This window comes from Strongylocentrotus purpuratus, unplaced genomic scaffold, assembly GCF_000002235.5.
Source record: "Strongylocentrotus purpuratus isolate Spur 01 unplaced genomic scaffold, Spur_5.0 spur5_scaffold_12, whole genome shotgun sequence".
Taxonomy (NCBI): Eukaryota; Metazoa; Echinodermata; class Echinoidea; order Camarodonta; family Strongylocentrotidae; genus Strongylocentrotus; species Strongylocentrotus purpuratus.
The window spans coordinates 28545410-28567457 of NW_022145597.1; the positions used below are offsets into that span (position 1 = coordinate 28545410).

At 35.8% G+C, this 22048-nt stretch overlaps 2 protein-coding genes across 4 annotated transcripts in view; one reads left to right on the plus strand and one right to left on the minus strand.

Annotated features, from left to right (window-relative positions):
• The window catches only part of LOC585374 (phospholipid scramblase 2), a 36803-nt gene extending 27319 nt beyond the window's left edge, over positions 1-9484 (plus strand). Inside the window, exons 8-9 of one of the 2 annotated variants that reach the window (XR_973837.2) lie at positions 5160-5275; positions 7384-9484. Coding sequence is in view for 1 of the 2 variants with exons in the window: in XM_003727680.3 (XP_003727728.1) it covers positions 7384-7452 (69 nt within the window). In the remaining variant the exon portion in view is untranslated. The remainder of the gene's footprint in view (positions 1-5159; positions 5276-7383) is intronic. The other variant, XM_003727680.3, reaches the window with a different exon arrangement.
• A 2297-nt stretch (positions 9485-11781) lies between these two features.
• Positions 11782-21726, minus strand: LOC592782 (KICSTOR complex protein C12orf66 homolog). Of its 2 annotated transcripts, XM_030982318.1 has the most exons (11): positions 21567-21726; positions 20018-20170; positions 18904-19082; positions 18481-18567; positions 17676-17868; positions 17024-17122; positions 15803-15897; positions 15156-15321; positions 13347-13454; positions 12676-12787; positions 11783-12021 (listed from the first exon to the last, which is right to left on the minus strand). In XM_030982318.1, exons 1-11 carry the CDS (start codon positions 21684-21686, stop codon positions 11957-11959), a joined length of 1377 nt encoding a protein of 458 aa, XP_030838178.1. In that variant the 5' UTR covers positions 21687-21726; the 3' UTR covers positions 11783-11956. The 2 variants fall into 2 exon arrangements, with proteins under 2 accessions (XP_030838179.1, XP_030838178.1); XM_030982319.1 differs by lacking the exon at positions 12676-12787 and having other exon boundaries at positions 11782-12021.
• Positions 21727-22048: the final 322 nt, after the last annotated feature.

Sequence of the window (22048 nt, forward strand, 5' to 3'; positions counted from 1 at the left end):
TCCAAGGTACCTTAATTTTAGAGTCATTGTTCTTTTATTATCATGAAAACAATGTTTTAAAGTTTGACTATTCTTCATACAGCCTGAAGAAAAAAAATAGGAAAAAAATACAGTACTTAGTCTTCATAGTGAGAGTGAGGTATGTATAGAGGTGTGCTTTGGAAGTGTTGACTTAAAATCAAATTCATCATGGTTGAGATGCTAACAAATTGAATCAATTAGATTTATTTAATGATCTTTTAATGGAAACATATATGTACAGGTTGTAGCAGTCTATTTGTAAAAGATATATCCACTTCTAAATGTTTGTAAAACAGGACTAGCTTTTTGGGGGTCTGAATCATGATTACTGCACTCACTATGAACATAACTGACAAAGAAAGCGGACAAAATATACAGTTCCTCAGGTAGACAAAGGAACATCCCTTCACTGCTATATGTAAACATGTGTAGAACAGGTGTCACATGCATATTCACCTTTTTATATAATAGCAGTGAAGGGATGTTCCTTTGTCTACCTGAGGAACTGTATATTTTGTCCGCTCTCTTTGTCTGTCATGTTCATAGTGACTATTTCAGGAATGAATTGTGCAGTAAATGTATTTTTTGTATGAATACATGTACATGTAATCTGATTATCGTGCAACTTAAAATAAATCAGTCAAGTTTTTTTTTCCCCATCTAATTATACATTGTTTATTAATGTGATCAGTGGAAATCATACATTTTGTGATCTGTGTTCTTTATCGCCTTAAATTTATATTTCAGGGATAATTGGCAAAAATAGATTTTTCTTCATATAAGTTCACAACATGGAAAAATAGATTGTTGATTTTAATTGTACAGTCATTGTTTTTAGTTTGTGTGGCATATATGAAGAAACAAAAAAGTAATATCTAAAGCCACTTAGACTAACAGTTGAAATGATAGAACTTTTGGAAATAAGTTGCTGCCAGATTTTGCCAAGGAATTTTTACAAACGATATTACTCCAAATGTACATATCGGTATTTTAGATTCTTTCAGGTATAGGCGTGATATTGCATTTATACTTCTTTACTAATTTTTGATATAATAAGTATATTACTTTGTTTTTTATGATGCAACTGTTATCACACATTTAGATTAGTTTGCAACTTTGCAGTCTGTAATTTACCTTAGATGTGTACGAAAAAAATTCTACAAGTATTCCATATTTGGCATAAATTCATATATACGTATATATAGCAAGATTGTAATGATTGCATAATTTGTGTACCATGATGAAAGATTATGTGTTATTGTATTACAATTAAACTGCTTGTTCCTGAACATGAATTAGTTTGGTTTGAATTTGTCATCGGAATCATATTGTTCTTATAAAAGTGTTTTATCTGCTTAGAACCATACAAATGTTAACTTGTATAATATAATAATATACATAGAGTATTTGTAATGCTTTTTGGCTCTTACTTTAGAGTGTTACATAAAGATTCCTTGCTGCTTTGTGTGTGCACCCTTTCCATACAGCATCAGGGAAACTATAGGGCTTGTTTTGATTAACTTCTTACATTCATGCACACTGGTCAATAATGGCTTCAAAAGGTTGCTTTTAGCTTGACTATTTCTCAAGCTCAAACCATACTTAATCAAGACTCGAGATGATGAATTTGTGAAGTGTGTTGTGTGAATTTGTCTCTGAAAGTTTGCAAAATGTTAAGATACATGTGGTTTACAGTTTACAACAAAATATTCATACCCTTACCAAGTTTTTGTAATTTTTCAAAGACTGTATGTGAAAAATTGGTTTGTTCAGATTGACGTTTCTTGAGAATGTGACATATTATAGCTTATAAGCTCTAAAATATTTAACAAAAGCCCTAATTCACCAGTCTACCTTTCATTCTTGAGTTACTTTTTAAACATCAAATTTAGGAGGGATATATGAATAATTAATTTGTTAACTGTATATACATGTATCTTAAGGAAAATAAAGTTTGAATCATTCACAGTGACAGGTTGAACACTTCATTCACTTCTGTACAGTAACTACCTGCAATTTTACGCTATTTTGTATCGTGTGCATGCTTCACTGTTCCTCTAGTATTTATCAAATCAGTTTTATGTAGATCGTATTATTCTACTTATTCACTCAGCTGTTTTAATATCAGTCATGCATGATAATTATTTGCATGTATTTTTCACATTCCTACGTGGGCTAATGCTGACAATTGCTATTAATCTCAGAAATATTACTAACATGTTGAATATGACTTTAATTTGGAACCAAAAGTGTGTTTGCACAGATCATAGCTCAAGATATCTTGGCCGGCGATGGTGACATGAATCTTTAAAGTACTGGTATCCCAAGTCATGCAGTAATCGAATTGCAGTAAAAAAACAAATTTAAAAAAAGTACATATATTTTATTTTTGGGGTCTTTATATTTGACAGGTACAGTGAGTGATTCATGTTAGTGATGAAAAATGCTCAAGTGTGCTGTGAATTAGAATTTCTTTTAGGTTTCTGCTCATAAATTCTATTCTAAAATTGTAAGCATTTTCTTTGTGTGTGTGTGTTTGGAGCCAAAAAGGTTTACCTTATTCAAGGCAGCATACATTTATTGTTCACGTATTTCACGTCTACAGTGCAAATAGTATACAGGTGGCCACTTCTCTAAAAACCAAATGCTTGAGTGGAGAGTGCCGTATAATAATGGCTTTTAGAAAATGATCTGTTTTTCTCTACTCTTAAGATGTAGCACTTTCTCTTCCCTGTAGTTTGTGATTGGTTTTCAAAGCATTTTCTTGGTTTAGTTGGAAGGAAAGTGTTGGATGCTTGGGTTATACAGAGATTGATTGTTGCGTACGTGTGGAATGTTATTGATCAGAGTGGTTGTATTATGGCAGTAGTGTTGGTCAATTGTTATTGTTTATTATTATCCTTGATCTTTTCACTAACTTGTCTTTTCATTTTCTTTTCGATATCTTTATGGACACATGATATATATCCATTCTTTTCTCCCCATTCAAGTAAATTAATATCTATGTGCTTTTTCTCCCTTAGTCATGAAGTTTTCTTCCCATTTTGAGGGTGGTTTTGGAAATGAGGTGAAGAAATGAATATGGGATAATGACAATGAATCACATGCAGAGTATTGTCTGCTGAGCCAGAACAATGTTTACTTTAAAGAATTAACACACTCCTGGGGGTTGAACTTATCTCCAAGTTGGATTAAACTATTATGAAAAGCTGTTACCATCTATCAAAATATTTTGTAAAAGTTATTTTAAAGGCATAAAATGTTGATTTAAATCATTCATATTTTCTATTGTCAAGGAGATTTCATGTTCTTTTTGTGGAATTTATGAAAAGTCTAAAATACTTGATTTTTCGCTTTTGAATATATTTTATTTTAAGGCTACAAATGGCTCCCATAATTTTTAAGCCCTACTTAGAGTTAAGTTCAACTTAAGATCTTTGTGAAACACCCCCCCCCCCCCCCCCCCCCCCTGGTTCTCAACATATCATATTGGTATACATATCATTCTTTCCTCGTCTATGATCTAATGTTGCCTAATTGTGAGCTGATTGCATGCTTTGTTGATATTATTTTTTACATGATTACAGGTACTTCTTAATCCGCTTTTCTGACACACCCTCTTTATTATATCCCATTCTGATTGTTTCCTCCATGACTTTGAAGTTTACCTTTCAGTATTTTAGTCTTTGCCCACTCTCAAATCCAGTGGGCTCATGTAAATACTTCTGCTAAGGTGCAACCAAAGTCATTAATGCTAAATAACTTCTAGTTTCTAAGTTTTATCGTTTTTATTCCTACATGTATATTGTCTATTATCTGTATAATGAATTCCTAATCATACATTTCATCATTATCCTCGATTGTATATCAACTCATAAGAAAACAGGCTGTTGATTATGACACTGTTGACAAGACTGATTTTCTCATAATGCTTTATTGCAAGGATGAGAAAAAATGCTCACAAAATGTTCCAAGACTTTGATTTTCTGTTGTAATTCGCTCACAGTAACACTCTTGTTTTAGTTGCATTTATTTTATTTTGCTTTTGTTTTTGTTTGTTTTTTTACGCCATGTTTGTGTTGCGTTTCATATATTATAGCCATACATACTTGCTTCAAATCCTTACAAACATGGAATGTACATTACACCTATCTTTACAATGTATAATACATTTATTTTACATTCTTCTTAAAATGCAAGCTTTTGAAACACTTTAGGGAAGCTTTTAATGCTTTAAATATCACTCTGACATTCATCAATCATCATATTCAAGTAGGTCATTCATGTGTGTATAAATGTTTGCATGTCAATGCCATTATTTTGTTACAAAATCATCATTGTCAGCATCTCTACTTGTATATGTGGTAAGTTGAATAAGTTTACATAAATGAGATTTTTTTAAAAATAAATGAAAACATTTTAGTCTGTACTATAAAATGAAGATGATGATAGTAACTGTCATATATGCATTGTGCTCAATATTAAAGTGTTTTATGTAATTTTGTAATTATTATTTTCATTCTCAAGCATCAACTAGACATGAATCCAGATCCAGATTTCATAAAGCAAAAAGAAGAATAAAAAAAAAGGAGGGGGGGGGGGGGTTACAATTTTGAACATTTTGACAAGCGTATTAAAAAAGGTTATCACATTTAGGTGCTATTTCACCCCAAAATTATTTGGCAAGCAAGTAAAAAAGAAAACCAAAAAAAAAAAAGGGGGGGGGGGGAATCTGCTCGACCCTTAGGACTCCTACACATCTGTGTATGATTGATTCATTTAAAGTACAATGAATGTTATACATCTACCCGTTCACTATGCACGTTTATTAAGTGTAGAATTACATACAAACTTACCTAAATGCTTCTGGGAATGATTTTCAAGGTTCATTCACATATGCTGCGGTAAATACTGTGGTTTGCCATGGTATACACACAGGTTTATGTGAACAGAGCATGAATAGGGAAGTATAATACATGTACACTAAAGCAAAGTGATTTGAATATTAGGCCCATTTGAATCATGCCAAATACCACTTAAGAGATGCCATCTCTACTGTATGTGCCATAATTATCTTGATGTTCCATAATGTTCACGCTGTCTTTCTCTTCCACCATTCATTCCATTTCTCTCTCTAGGATTTCATGTTCTTTGAAGAGTCTGACAAGAAGGACAAGAAGAAATCTGGATTCAGTGCCGTTTAATCATCATCATCATCATCATCATCTAGATCATACTCATCACAATGTATAAGGTGCAGTATATGCATGCACATAACTTGTTTGTATGTGGACCGCGCCCAACCCTGCCCAACCCCGCCCAAATCCCGCCCTTCCCCCTTTCCCGAAGGACCTTGAGATGAATCACTGCTGTACTACAGGGTGCAGTATTGACATTACTTTGGACCATACATCCCTAACCCTGTACCACCCTCCGCCCTTCCGCCAAATTCTTGTGTCAACCTCACCCCAAATCCCTTCCCAACCCTGCCCCTAAAAAGTTGAGATCAGTAAATTTCCTCTGTAGTAGGTGCAATATTTGGCATTGCAAGTATGCATGTAAATACACCCCTGGAACCCCACCCCCTGCCTTCCCTGCCCTCCCCCCACCCCCAGTTCCCTTGAGGTTTATCCCCACTAGGGTCAGTATTTGTATTCCTTGTTCCTTGCATGAACCACACTCCCCCACTACAAACAGAATAGTCTAAAGCACTGGCTCTTTTGGGATTTTGCAGGAAAAGAACCACCCCACCTGAAAATGTAATAACAAAAGTCAAAATCTGCTCTTATTTTTTCATTTATAGTAAAGTCTTTGGGGAGTTGAATGAAAAATTATGGTTGCCTTAGGAATTTTCTTTTTAGAGTGCTGAATAGATTTATGTTTTTGTTTTGTTGAATAGCCTGTCAGAGCTTATTGCTCTCTGCTCTCTTTTATTCTATTTTCCTTTTTTTTTTAACTAATGGCATTTTCAAAGAAGACATTTCCCAGAGAGCTGATATTTCAGTAGATTCTTCTTCCTCTTGAATTATTTTATCCTGTATCAGTCCATCCAGATTGATTGTGACATATCAACTTCCATAACTGAATTGTCATTACCCAGGGGCAGATCCAGGATTCTTTAAATTAAAAAAGGGGGTTGGGGGCAAAAAACAATAACGACAACAAAATTACCATTTTATTTGTTCAGTGCAAATTTGGTTATGTTTATAGGTACTTGCTTTGTCAGGTTGCTTTGTGAGTTTCAGAAATGTGTGTGTGTGTTTGGGGGGGGGGGGGGAGGTACATGGGGTCAGTTGTGCTGCACCCCTTTAGATCTGCCTTTGTCCGTATATGTCAATTTGATCATGTAGAATATCTGGTGCAAAGGATATGATAAATATATTAATATCCTCTGTGTACCTCTGTATAAATGACATTAGCTGACGAAGAAAGCCCCACCCCCCTCCTGCAGTTTAATTGATTAATGTGTATGTTATGAAGTGTAACTACATGTAAGCCTCTGTTCAATGTATTGCACCACCCCAAATTCTGTTTAACTGTACCCCTCACCCCCCCCCCCCCCCCCAACCCCCACATATGAATACATTTACATGTACAACTAGAATATCATTTCTCGTCATATATCGTCATATAAATCATAAAGATATTTGTGCATTCATACATTGTACCATATTTCTTATGTGAGTTCAGAACTGATATAGCTTGAACATTCACTTAACCACTGTTCATACACTCACATGATTGCAGTAAGGTTTATGTTTTCATGAAGCATGATATCCAATATACCCCATATCAAGCAGTTAGTTGATGTTTTTAGCTAGGATTTACTTTCTAGGATTTAGAAAATATAAATTACATCAAATTTTCAAGTTATGAATTTGTGTGCTGAGAGCCAGAAGGTTGCTAGCTCTGTTTTCAGTGTTTTGAGTCGTTGCCATTTTGGCTCTCAGTAAATAATATTTTTTCCTTTGGTCTCAATACACTTTTTTGTTTATTTTCTTCCCATTTGTATGCTCTTCCTACACATGCACTCCTTTCTTTCCGTCTTCTTTCATTCCTCTTCTTATAAACTTGTCCTTTCTTTCCTTCTCACTCCTCTTCTCCTTGAACAATCCCCCATTCTCTTTCCTTCAACGTGTGTACTCTTCCTTTCCCCCTCCCTCTTTATCTCTCTTTCCCCTTCCTCTATTTCATAATCTCTCTCACTCTTTTCCCCTCAATTTCCATGCTGTGTCTGCCGTCTTTCGATTCCCCTTTCTCCCTCCTGTCTTTCTCCCTCCCCATCTTCCTCTGTTTTGTCCACTGCCTGTTCCACGTTCTCTTCATCTCTTTCATCCGTCCATGCCATCTTTCCTTCTACAGGACTTCATGTTCTTTGAAGAGTCTGGGAATAAGAACGATCAGAACAACGCTGGCTTCGTCAGAAACTAGAAGAACATCACATCAAGGAGGGGACACTCACTGCGAGAGCGTTGCTCATCACTATTGAAAAATTACCCTTCATTTGGCAACACTGAACTGGTGATCTTGAATTATGCATTGCAGTTTGAGAGGTTTAAAAGAGGAAAAGTTTGATAACTATAATCAAAGTAATGATTTGGCAAGTGACTTAAATTTCTGTACATTTATGAAATAGTTACATCACAGTGGAAAACAATTTTTTTTTAATTGTATAGTATTGTAAAGTTTCTCTCTTTTGTATGGCTTCATTTAATTTAATATGATCATTTCACTATTAACAAATTTGTAGTGTGATATAACCAATATTTTCAAAGAATATTTTTTTTCTCTTGTGCATCTCTCTTTCAGAGTCAATTTTAATAGTGTTCAATTCGTAGGCTCAATCTTTACATTATGTTATTTTGCATTTGGCATTAGTGGGTTCAAAAGTTATATCATGAACTGGTACAGGTTGAACAAAATAATTTGTGAGCTGTCTCATTACTTTATTTACACATAGATGATCATGATAATTAATCATTGGATGCATTTCATGAAATTCCTTTCATATTTCAAATATGAGTAGAAATATTCATAGCCTGGGACCAAAAAGTTATGTCACCTGTTTATGCAGTCCCATATACCGGTATTCACAAATTTGTGTTTTTTAATATTCAGTATTAAGATTGAGTGATTTGGCTATGATTAATGCTTCCAAAACCTTCATGAATATTGATTTTTACACCATAATCAACATAACAAGATTACAATGAAGTTTTATTTTCCAACGCAACTCCATGACCGTATGCTCAACATTGCCTTTTAAAGATGGATGCTCATTTTTTGTTTTAATCATTCTGAAAATAAGATTAGTAAATAGCCTTAGTGTTCATTTAAATCAAAATATTGTTTGAGACAGCTTAATACTAAGAGGAAATAAACCAAGGATGCAACAAACTGTTCACAGTTCCTGTACATAGTACACATATATTGTTTGTTCTTAAGTCATTTTTGTTTACAATTGTGTACATGTCCCTACATGTAGTGGAGTATAGATTATGTGGTAGTAATACAAATTGTAATATAGAATCATGTTAAATGTTATTAATACTAGCATGTAATCATGTTGCTTGTGCATTTATATTATTGATTAATATCTATGTATGTTATGGCTGTATTGTGTCATATTTCAATTGTTTTTATTTACATACAATAACATGAATGGGCATTCTTCATCATCAATCGGCTATGACGTAAAAAAAAAATCAAATCTATTGAAATAAAAGAGAACATTCTTCTGTCACAATGTTTCATGCTTGCTAATTCTATGATCGAAAGAGACTGTATTTTGTTATTGAGCTAGTTTCCAGAGGCTGCTAGTAAACAAGTCTTTTTTTTCTACTGAAAGGTGATAATTAACTTGCAATGGCATAATGGTACAAGTAACATTGTGTGCGGGTAAGTCTGAATCCAATGACCTGGGTAATGATATATATATATATATATATATCTGTAAAGCACTTTGACAGGGCCTGCGTTCCTGAAAAGCGCTATATAATAACCAACTATTTTTTTTGTTTGGTGAGAGAAAAGAATTTATTTGAATTGCTTCCATGGAATTGTGTAGAATCAATTCATACCTACCCTGTATACCCATTTAAAAGATTAAAAGGGGGACAAAAGAAGAATTTGTATTAAATTGCTAAAAATAGGAGTTGTCTTACAATTCTGAAATTTCAGCCATTTGTTGTAGTTTTTGCAATTTCATGAAGTCAAATTATTTCTTAGGGCAGTATATGATAGAAAAACCATGAACTATAATTCATGTAATGTAGTCTAACAAATACATGTAGTTTTTAGAAGAAGAAAAAAGGCTTTAGAATATTTTAATTGACAGATAGTGTATTATTTTATTTATATTCGTAGATATTGTATATGTTCAGCATTATACTTGTATGTATGTGTCTTTCATATTCATTTTAACATAAAATATACTATGGGAATAAATGTAAACTGCCTGCAATATTATTTTGTAAATTTGAATTTTATTTTTGTCAGTCCAAGATATCAGGTGTTTGTTTTAAGAAGAGTCTGTAGGTGTAAAAAGTACAATCTGAATAGGCCTTGTACAACATAAATTTCCCACTGCTGATTTTTGTTTTCACAACTATATATTGACAAAGGGAGTGGCAACTTGCACTGATTCCCAATAAAGAATAACATTACAAATGTGTAATCAATAGTGATTGCAATGATAAGGGGTTGGATCATATACATTTGAAATTCAAAACTGTCGTTAAGTAGCTTTGCATGGGGTATGAAATGACCTGCACTTTGTACTTTGTCCTATGGTCTATTTGGAGCCAAAAGGGCGTTGACCTGTATACTATATCTTCATAGAGCCCTTATGGCTCGAAACAGGTGATGTATTAGTAAGTGAGGCTAGTTTGCACAGACTGCGTATTAAAGGTCCTGGATGATGAATGATTGAATTGAAGAGGGAGGGAGGGGGAGGGACAGAGAGAGAGGGGAAAGAGGGAAGGAGAGTAAAAGAGAGAGAGAGAGGGGGGGGGGGGTGAGAAAATAGTGAGAGAGTTTTAAAGAGAGAGAGAGGGGGAAGGAAGAGAAAATAGTGAGAGTTTTAAAGAGAGAGAGAGAGGGGGGGGGGAGGAAGAGAAAATAGTGAGAGAGTTTTAAAGAGAGAGAGAGAGAGGGGGTAAGGGAAGGGAAAGAGACGGAGGAAGAGGGAAGGAGAGAGATGGCGGGGGGGGGGGGGATAAAAGTGAGGATGGGAGAGGGGGGGGGGGGGGGGAGAAAGAGACAGAGAAGACAGTCTGAGAATACAAAGCATATTCTACGTCAAACAGAAGGGACAGGAATCACACTTATAATTTTTATATAAAAATAACATTTTATTTCACATAATATAAAGTCTCCATACTGACTAAATTGATTGATAACAATTTCAAAGGGCACTTTACCTGTATGCATTTCATGGCAGAGGAGGATGACAACAGACAAGTATGTAATCATGCATTACATCTACTAGCAACCCCAATATATTAACAAATTTTGTAATTTTGAAAATTATGGATGGTCAATTTTGAACCAAAAAACACCCCTAACTTTAGAATATTGCACATCTTGACCAAATGACATCCTTCATAAAGCCCTTCAATGTTACAAAAATTTAAACCAATTTTGCATATAAAAATGTATAACAAAACCTATTTGATTAGCAAATAGTAAGATTAATGTATGCATTATAAAGAAATTGGGGTGAGAGAGTAACGCATGGTTGCGTGCAATTATCATACAACGTGTAGATTTATATGAGGTTCACACCATAAAGAGTAGACTTTGATTCTGTATCAACTTCTCTTTTAAAACAATGCCCAAACCACCATTTTGCTATGGAATGTTTCATTGTAACAACATTCTGCTGGACAAGAGATAGACAAGAGAAATATATTTCCTTTTTGGGGGGTAAAACTGATACTTAGGAAAATGTTATCCTTTTTATTAAAAACAGTTTTCATATGAAAAGTTGTAAAGTTTTTCTCTTTCCGAATGCGAGAGTCAACATACATGGATGTCCTCTAAACATACCCATTTTCTGTGTATTTCACGATGTTCATGCCTACCATATATAGAGAGGAAGACCCTAGACTGGAATCCACGATAACCTAACTTTACAACGATGAGGAAGAGCAGTGATGAAGATCATTCTCAACTCTTTACTAATACCAGGTCTTACACTAGTCTTGACTCTTAGGACCAGGTCTTTTGACAACTAGCTAACATCGGCTCTAATCCATCTTGATGAGGGGTCCAGTCTCAACTTTTAGTACCGGTCTTTTGACAAGTAGCTAACAATCGGATCCAATCCGTCTTGATGAAGGGTCTACAGAGCTGCCAACCATTCCGTTTTTGCCGGAATTACTCTGTTTTTTTTCCTCCAATTACGGTATTACGTTTTTTCTTCATAAAATATGTTTTAATTTTTTTTTTTTTTTTTACATACCCCACGTCGTACAACTGCCTTAAAATGGTGATTTGATCACAAATTCAATAGAAAAAATAATTTAAAACATACTTGAAGAGAAAAATATTCTCTACAAAAATGAAATGCCGATAATACCAAAATAACCACTAAAAAGTACCTGCTTGTATGGAAAAAACAGCATGATGAATGAACATTTCTGCATTGGAAGTGTGTCGCGCGTGGTTGTAAATTTCGTTTTCATGAATTCCTTTTTTGGGCTTGAAATTCCTTTTTTTTGCCATCATGATTCCTTTTTTTGGTCGCACAAGGTTGGCAGTTCTGGGTCTAGACTCAGCTCTTAGTACCAGGTCTAAGCCTAGCCAACAATCAGTTCCAATCCATCTTGATGAAGGGTCTAGTCTCAACCCTTAGTACCAGGTCTAAGCCTAGCTAACAATCAGTTCCAATCCATCGTGATGAAGGGTCTAGTCTCAGCTCTAAGTACCAGGCTCAACTTTTAGTACCAGGTCTAAGACTAGCTAGCAATCTGCTTCCTCGTAGAAGGCTACACATTTCTGTAAAGTAAAAAAAGAAAATAAAGAAGAACTTTTAGGAAACAAATAAACTCCCACATATTTTTCTAGGTAACAGTGGAGTTAAAAATAACATAAGTACGACCAGTGCATCCTCGTAAGAATTATATTTTGTGTTCAGTCACAATCAAATTGATGGTCTGAACATGCCATGAATAAAGCTATTGCACATCTCTGTAAGGTGTTACAAAAGAAAAGACAAAACCCTTTCAAGAAAGATGCTTCTACAAATTGTCTTGGAAATGGTTGAGCTAAAAATAATGCAAATAAACTAGGTGCATCAACTGGGCGCATCATCATAGAGCTTTTGTTCAGTCACATTCAAATTACTGGCGTCTGGGGAGTGTTTCACAAAAACTAAGATCGACGTCAAGTTGGACTTAACTATGACAGGTCGTTCATGTCACTATTTTCTCTCATCATTTACTGGCATTGGTTTCTCAAGGAACGTACTCAATGTGGTCACAAATCTACAGAATTTACATCTGTTGATAGTTCATTATTGAAGACAAATATTATCTGAAGATCATAATTGAGAGACCAATGGTGAGAGCACACAGTGGCATGAACGGCCTGCCATAGTTAAGTCCAACTTTAAGTTGATCTTAGTCTTTGTGAAACACTCCCTGAACCTACCTTGGATGAAGCTATTAGTGGTGGAATCTCTCTCAGATTTCTTGCTCTCAAATAGAACGACAAGGTTCATCCTCCTGTCCACATGACCAATAAAGTAAGTCATCAATTGGGGCTACAAAGCAACGACAACAAAAACAAAACTGTCAATTAATGTTATCTGGATAAATGGATGACTTTATTGGAATGAAAGCATCATAAAGTTATATGTGCAATAGTAATACCTCAGTCTTAGGCAATCAGAGAGATGAATGTTATTTCGTCGCTGGGCGAGGTAATTTTATGTTGAAAACTCTTGGTAACAGGTCTAAATATTATGTGCTGGGTCGTGAAAATATTGGCACAATATCAACATTCACAATAATTTCCTGAAATAGGAGTAATTTTTACATTATCATTCAGGCAAACGAAATACCAAAATCAATGACTTTCATGGTTTTGTGAAAATGCTACATATGTTCTCAAACACACATGTTTGAAATGATGGAATGTAAAACAAATCAATGAAGTGGAAAGTTTGATTTTGGAAACTACACTACAGTATATTAGGAAATGACAGATGAGCATCATTTATCCATGGCTCTGTTTATTATCTACATTCAGGTCTTATTCATGCCTCACTAATGATTCAAAACGATTGTACTGCTCGAACAGGTAGAAAGAAAGGCATTTACCAGTTTACTTATCTTGTCGCATTCGTATGTAATACTGTCTAAAGGAGCTGCTTCATGTTTCGTCATAATCAACATGACAATGTTAGGCCATAGGTTTGTAGGTCGCTCCTGTAGGGGGAAAAGAAGAAAGGAAAGACTTTAGAACTGCAAAAGTTTTGATATGATATGTGTTAAAATACATTTAAAAAACAAGGAATATATATTTTTATTAAAGGAAATATATAATATTTAGTAATAATCATAACAATGATAGCTACATTTATACTACATGCATACATGTCAAGGGATAATAGAAACACCTAAATGTATTTGTATTACACTGCTTTTAGCCAAGATGCCCTAAGATGCTGAAAGTAATCAAGGAATAATTCATTGGCGAAGAGCCAGAAGGGCTTTAACTCAGCGTTAATGTACATGAGTCAATACCTTTCTGGCTCTAAACAGTCAATTTCTTCTTACCAGGTACAAGGGTGATAGTGAGCACTACAATATATTTTTTTAAAAGATTTTTTTGGTCCTTAAGCCCCCCCCCCCCCCCCCCCCCCCCTGAGTAAAAAAAAAAAAAAAAAAAAAAGGATTCAGGGAAAAACAATGGCATTTAACAACACCCCCCCCCCCTTTAGAGTAAGAAAATTGGGGGAAAATGGGGGGAAAAGGGATAAAATCGGGAAGGAATTTAAATCGGGTAATTATCAAGCCTGCAGGTACCCATTTTCTACACTTGGGTTGAGAGTGGCAAATGTAGATTGATGTCTTGCCAAAGGGCAGGGATGTTTTTGGACAAAAGATATTCCAATTATTCCAATATACAAACTTTAGTGTTTTATTACCAAATTGAATGCTTGTGAGACTGAAAGTAGAGTAGCATGTTATAAAACTGTTAATTTCTCAAGCTCTTGCCTATATCATCCCTGCAGGGAGCACTGCACTGCAGTGGCTAATGTGGATGTGTTATTCATATAAATATATAACAAATTTCTGTATTACATATCGGCACTAAAACTTGTATCTTGAATCTTGAATCATGAGATTAGATCCTTTGTCCTTTGTCACAGTACTGGGACCTGTACTTCACAAAGCCTTTTTTCAATGATAACCAATCAGAAGCAAGGATTTCAGTAGCTTATAACAAAAACTGTCATTTGTCACTGATGACAAGTTTTGTGAAACACCCGCTAGGAGTCGATGCTCTCCTTGTTCTCAATAGTTAATATTTGTATAATCTAGAAATTTATACACTTGCAGTCTAGTGGTAAGAACTTGAATGGAAATAAGAAGGTTGAGGGTTTGGGCCTCAATGCAGCACTAGTGTCATTTAGCAAGACACTAATCTACCTTTGCCACTCTCCATCCTGGGGGTGTTTCACAAAGATCCTAGGTCAAAATTAACTCTAAGTTGGACTTAAAAATTAAGGAGAGCCATTTGTAGTCTTACTATGAAATATATTCAAAAGTGAAATTGAAGTATTCTAGACTTTAAACAAATTCCAGATCAGGAACATGAAATCTCCTTGATGATATCAAATTTGAATGATTTGAATCAACGTTTTAAGCCTTTTATAATTACTTTTACAAAATATTTTCATAGATGCTAACGGCTTTCCATAATAGGTAAGTCCAACTTAGAGATAAGTTCAACTTAGGATCTTTGTGAAACACCCCCATGTATTTAATGGGTAATAGTAGGAAGGAATTCCTTAAATGACGTGAGTACTAAAGCAAGTAGTCTAAATAGAGCAAGGGTAATACCAGAGTGCCTAGAGTACTTTAAGTTGTGGATTATTGTTATTATTATTATTGTATACTCACGTTTGGGTAGGAGAAGATGGCAGGGTAGCTGTCCATACCGGTGGGGGGTTCGGTGAGAGCTGATGGGAAGTGATACCCAAGCCCCTGGAAGTTGATGCCAGACGCCTGGGTGTTTAGCACCAGAGAGATATTGTAGGCATCTGTCTTACGCTGAAAGGTCACAATCCTAAAAGAGACGGTGATAAAATGAAAAATGAGAAAATAAGAAGAACTAACACCAGCATAATACAAGAACCACATGTGTACAAGTAGCTGTTACTGTCATCTTAAACGCTCTCTTAATTTAGTAACATGTTACAGCTTCATTCATATATGACGCAATAATCTAACTCCCGAGGAGGCGCGAAAGCTCAGTTGGTAGAGCAGTGGTCTCGTAATCTGGAGACCCGGGTTTGTAACCAAGACGATGCGCTAGGGCCCTTTGGTAAGGCATTAATCCTCATTACCAACTCTCTCGGAGAGGACCTAAAGCCGTTGGTCCTCTGGTTGCTTACTAACAAGCATTTACGCTTTCTAGCAGTCAGGTAAACTTACCACCACTACAACTTAGTACAACAATGATAAAATTACTAAATAAATAAAGCAAAATACAGTTAGCATGTTGTTGGTCTCGTTGGTGTGACAGCGGTATAGGCCGAGGTACTTACTTGTTGTAATAATCAATGGGAAGGTTAGACAGGTGTGTTTTCATCTCTCCTGGTGGGGCCTGTTTGCTTAGTGTGCTGTGGAAGTATAGGCTGAACTGTAGATATAAACAAATCAAGGGTTCAGTGACACAAAGACGTAACTCCATATTTTGCCAAAATAAGTATTTGATATCAAAATGTTCAGAAAAATGTGGGCTTTCAAGGAATCACAAAGACTTAAAACTCCACCCAACAACCCATTGAAGTCAATGGCTAGTGAAACATAGACTTAACTCCTTAAAGCCCCACTGTCCTACTTGTAGCTACTTGCTCCCTCTATATAGAAAACTTCCCCAATCGGTGCCTGTTGGTCCCCCATGATCCTCTTTTTATTATGTTATTTGAGAGCTGAGTTAATGAGATAGCCACCTGTCAGTGACCTCGCTGTGTGATCTTTTCTGGCCCAGTAGTGTTGACGGTCTTTAAGGCCCAAGTGCTCAGTGACGCATAAATCACTTTTTCTAAAATAGTCACAATGGAGTTACATCTTTGTGTCACTAATCCCTGGAAATCTAAAAATACCCTCAACACGGGTAGAACCAGAGTTAAGGTCCATTCAGACTTCACCGATTGTTCCTGAAAAACTTGTTATGTTATCATACCTGACGAGGTCTGACCAGTCCCTAATTAAAATTAAAAATAATCATAAAATGACGATGAGCAGAAATAATCCTGCTAGACCATGTAAGATACATGTTCTTAAACACTTTCTAATCTTCCTCTGCTTGCTTTTAATTTAAACCACCCCTTCAAGACATTATCTAGATATTACATTTTATTTCTCGTACGAGTCAATAAACATTACAAAAGTAAAAGCAAACTGAACCACAGGGAACTACTGCTCCTGCATCCACAGGTAAGAATGAACTGTACTTCATGAGCAAATCTAATCATTTAAAGTTGTTGGTCATATTGCATAAGAATCCTCACACACTATGGAACTGTTTTTGACCAGTAAAATGTAAAGAATGTACGGTAACATTAAACAGTATTCGCAAAGCCACTTGAAAGGGAAACCAGAAGCAATACATGGGAGTTTCGCTTCAAACAACTTCCAAGCAATTATCACAATACACTCAGAAGGAATAACTCATAAACATCTCTTTCCTTTATCTCATTGTTGCATCAATTCCTTTCTCACTGCTGATAAGTATACCTCATCCCTCGCGGAACACGACCTACCTTAGATATTTGAGCTCCCTGCATCTTAACCAACCAAATGAAGAGTGGAGGAATGCCTGAGTTTTTCACCTGTACCAGGGCATATAACTTCTTCTTGGGCTGTAATAAAGAATATTCACATTATATTCTTTCAGGAGCAAAACAAATTCACACATCTTGGCATGTTGGAAGATGCATAATTATACATTCAGCTCATTGACCCTACTCTGTGCTGACGGAAGGAGTTTACTCTTGGTAGCTTTGCTAACCCAGGCAACCAATCAGGGCCCATTGTTTTGTTCTTTTAGTTTACACTTATTGGGGATTCACATTATATATTTTTATATCAATTTATTGATTGACAGTTAGGCCTATGGACAGGTCCAATAATAAAGCAGAGAAATTCATATTTTTATATTGGCAGTACAAAGTAGACAATACACACAGGCCATGAAAAGCTCAGATTAATTGTCCTGTAGGTTCAGTTTATGAAAAGGATCACTGAGGGAACAGTTCATGAATCGAGACTTTTGAGCCTGTATGTATGAGCTCCTTATTACAGTTCAGCCCTAGTGAACATCATTGTCATATTTGTTTTTAAAATGACAGAAAAATATAGGAAAAGTAACACATATGTATTCAAAATGCTCAAAAGATTTCGAGAGCAGCTTACGTCTTTAGCTTTGAAGGCAGCTCCCCATGCATCCAGCTTAGCATGGGAGTCCTGTAGACATAGTAAAGCAGGGAGGAACCTCCATGAAGACATGTTACATTCAGTCTGCATTAGTGTGAGAAGAAGCTCTAACTCTACACTGAAGCCGTTACGGATCGGGACCAGGACAGGGTGATGAAACCGCTTGGAGGTCCTGGAACCAACAGAGGATTGAAAACACATCATTCTAGATTAATCAGTGAAGAGATTCATCTATAAATTGATGATCTAACATTGAGAAATAATTATTTTTCTCACTTACCATGTCATTGAACTGTATTACCAACAATGCCAGCTTTGACAAAGGTCTGAAGAAGCTGGCAGCTCAACAGGCAGCTCAACAGGCAAAAACTGATCAAAACAAATAATTGTTTGTATTGCTTGTGAAAAGGGGACTATTTATCAATGTCATTCCATTCATCATGACATTTAAAAAAGAGAAACTTTAAGAAGTTTCATTCAAACTTTAATTTAAAAAAAAAACCAAACAATGAATGAGAATTTACACATTCATGTTTAGTGTAAGGAAATCAGCTATAGATACAACAGGCTCTGGCAACTCTCATGGAAATAATTACAATCCAAAAGGAAATGGGAGAATAATAGTTGCATAGATTTTTGCAAAGGCTGACAAAATGTCTCACCGGAAGACATATTCCAATTTTCTTAAACTATAAAACTGTGATAGAATTCCAAGTTTATTCCACCTTAACCAAATAAAAGCAAGGACATTTGTGCAGTTGGACTACATCTAGGATAAACCCACCTCTCTTTGATGTCCTCCACAGCTATTTTAAGTTCCCCAAAGTCCACTTCATTCTTCTGTATTCCGAGGGTACACAGGCGCTCATATCTTAGAGCGGATAGGTCAAGGATCATTTCATCTAATTTCATAACATTCATTACTAGATTGATCATTTGTTTCACAATACATGTGTTCACATACAGCTTATATATTTTAAGGTCTATTCGTCAACAATTTGATGATTCCATGACCTCACAGTTTGCATTTATAATTTCATGAGCTATGTATTAAATCAGCCTCTCCAAATCACTTCCAGACAGTTTCTATCATGATGTAACTGTATGACCAGTTCCCAACTTTATTTGGGTAAAATTAAATATCAATGAAACTGAAGTTGACCTCGTGACCTTCAACCCAAGGTCACTGGTAGGTCATAAAGGATACATATTCATGAGGTCCTGCCTGGCTTCTATGAAGTGGCTCAGCTGCTCACATAGATGAGCCAGGAGTCTGTCTCTAGAGGACAATGACCCCTGACCTTCAAATGACCCCACATCAAGGCACTTGGCTTCAATCCGCCTCAGTTCCCCCATCGCCACTGTGTACAGGCCCTTCCTGGTAGACTGATTCGGACAGTGAAAAAAAAAGTGTAGGTGATACAACACATGCTCCCTCTAATTTGCTCTGGGCAGCATGGGACTGACCATGAGAGGGGAGTCCCATGGACCGCTCAATATTTTGGTTTAAGGGCCATTTAATTTAGGCCATTCAAAAAACAAACATGTTTAGCGTCCTGCCTTTTTGAAAAAATGGAAGGAGGAGGCTCGTTTTTTTCCCTTTTTTTTCTTCCAAAATGGCCGCTCGGCACATTTTCCCTGACAGTCGGGCTATTTTTCAAGATGGCCGCCAGCATATTTAAAAAAAAAATCAGAAATAGATCATTTTAGCAGTATGGTTTTCATGTTTTTTATTCAAGGAAGCGAGTGGGGATGCTAAACATGATTTTTTTTTTTTAAATGACCTTTTTGAATATGTAAGATTGTGTGCCAGTTGCATCGAATATAAGTCCCAGCTTTAGTTTATCAAAAGTAGAGTGAGGGTAGGGTTGAGATTGGGTTTTATTTTAAGTTTAGGGTTAGACATACCGTAATGTTAGGTCCATAGTTGGAGTCAGAACTTTATCGTTAATATTTAGAAATCGATCACGGAGCAATTATCACCAGACAATGTGTCATAAAACCATGTATCAGTTTTTTTTCAAACCATAAAAGGAGTAATGAATCAAAAGAGTGTTCAATCAAGATGGGACATGAGAATAAGATGGGAATAATTTTGAAAGAAATTGAGCATATTGTGTCTTTCCCTGACATGGGGGTTTTTGCAAGGAAGAAAATAGACCAGCAAACTCGAGCAGTCCTTTAGTCTTGTGAACATATTGCCTGAATCCAACATGCTGAGTTTTAATTTGAAATCGACCTCTTTTGTGGCATAACATTTGAGTTCTAGGAAGGTTATGTGTAGCTCTAGAGCTTTTGAGTAAAATGTCCTACAATCATACCTCTTTTCTGGCGAACCACTTCAGTTCTAGGAAAGTGAGTGAGGTGTAGCTCTTTTCTGCAGCATTGAGGAATGCCAGGGAATTGAGGAGCGTGGTCCAACTACCCCCTCCACTAGTACTGCTTGATGTCCGGCTTGCCTCTTTCTCCTTCTCCTGTAAGAGACACAAAGAAAGATAAGAATAATATAAGTATGTCATGGCCAGGGCATAAACTCATCAAACCATCTGTATGTGCATGAGCCAGGCTGTGTAATTTAGAAGGTCATCTTGGAGCTTTATATGACATTGGAAATTGCAATGAGTTCTTGGCCTCATCATCATTAGCATCCCTCCTCTACATCGACTCTTTCTGTAAAGGGCAAAGTCCAGGCTATTTTGTGCCAAATGTTGCTGATCACAAGTGATATTTATCTGGTGATTGTATTAATCTCACAGCTCTACTAGAGCTGGGATCAGACCAAATACAAGGTTAAGTTATATTTGTAACCTCCATAAAACTTGGTGAGATAACACCCTGGACTTTCCTTAACAGCTAAGTCTAGGCCGTGTCTTAAAGACATCATTTGAAACTGATTTGAGTCAATCACAACTCTTTGTAAGGGAGGTCCGGAGAACACTTTCTTAGAATGGTTGAAAAGAATTTTGTGAACAGCATGCTTTTCTCTGTGATGTCCAAGGATTAAAAGCACTTTAATAAGATTTTGTGAAACTAGCCCCTGGTGTCATTTAGTTTAACATTAACATGACCAACCAAAGAGTAGCAAAAAGACTGTGATTGATCTACCAAGCTACAAAAACTTAAAAATCACATCCTCTTGATGAAGCATCTGTGTTCTTTGCTGCTCCCGGGATTTTTTGTTGGCATTTGTTTTTTGTCTGCTCTTTGTCTTTTTGTAGAAACAAGGAGGAAATTTTGAGAAGGAGGACATTTTGAGAAGAAGAATATTAAAAAAGATGTTTATAAAGTGGAAAGTGAAAAGAAAATTAAATATAAAAATTAAAGAGGATTGACGACAACATTTGTTATCATTAAACAAAAAATAAATGAACATCATCCGCCTGCATCCAATAACTTCACTACTTAAATTCAAATAAAACACTAGTACACCATATTTATTTAATAGTAATGAAAAACAAACAAGCAAACATTTATATTTTTAAATTTTTAAATCATTAGGGTCAGTGAAAAACTGAATCAGAAGTCGAGAAGAGCATGATTATAATTATGCATTCATGAATGAAGAGAAAATGAGAATAAAATATAGAAAAGAATAGACCTACACATCACATTGTAGCCGTTATGAGCTATTATATCTTTACTAGGCCTATATTTTATATCTAAGTTCTAAAAGTGGGTGACTTAATTAAACATAGTGAATCATAATCCGGCAGCATGCATACCGGTAAGGCGGTAGGCCTACTGTAGTTAAGTTGTACCTGTGCACTGACATTAACCGACGCCGTCGCGTCGGCTGAGACGTTCGTCGACAATGGTCGACGCTCGCTCGCGCTCGGCGAGTAAACGAAAGGATTAAAGATGGATATTTACCAATTGCTCCTTAGCCTTGTCAAATGCCAAGTGGCTCAGGGTCTCAAAATAATTTTCAAGGAAAATTTCTTCATGATCCGGTGATGATTCCGGCTTTGCAGACGAAGAACTTGAACTCATCTTGACTTTTATTTTGGATGATCTGTCTAAAGTTAAACGACTATAAACATGATTGTAAATACTATGGTACCGTCAATATAACTGAATAACGTGGAATTTGTACTTTCTGTAAAAATGGAGCACTTTGATCAGTGTGTATTAAACGGATCGGCGGGGGAGGGGGGGGGGGATATTTATTATTCTTTATTATTCATTCAGTGTATAACATATTATATTGTTATAAATGAGAAATAATTTCCAACTGTATATAATTCTGTTATGTTTCTGAGATAATTAGTAGCTAAACGTCACGTTTTGTATATATGCATTTGTAATCAGTAGCGTAGACCTACGCAGGATTTTTTCAAGGGAGGGGTTTTAAA

Coding starts and splice junctions, on each gene's coding strand:
- LOC592782 (XM_030982318.1), bottom strand. CDS start 21,686: ATGAGTTCAAGTTCTTCGTCTGCAAAGCCGGAATCATCACCGGATCAT. Junction 20,171..21,566: donor ACAAGGCTAAGGAGCAATTG/GTAAATATCCAT, acceptor TGTCTCTTACAG/GAGAAGGAGAAAGAGGCAAG. Junction 18,568..18,903: donor AGGCAGGACCTCATGAATAT/GTATCCTTTATG, acceptor ATCCGCTCTAAG/ATATGAGCGCCTGTGTACCC.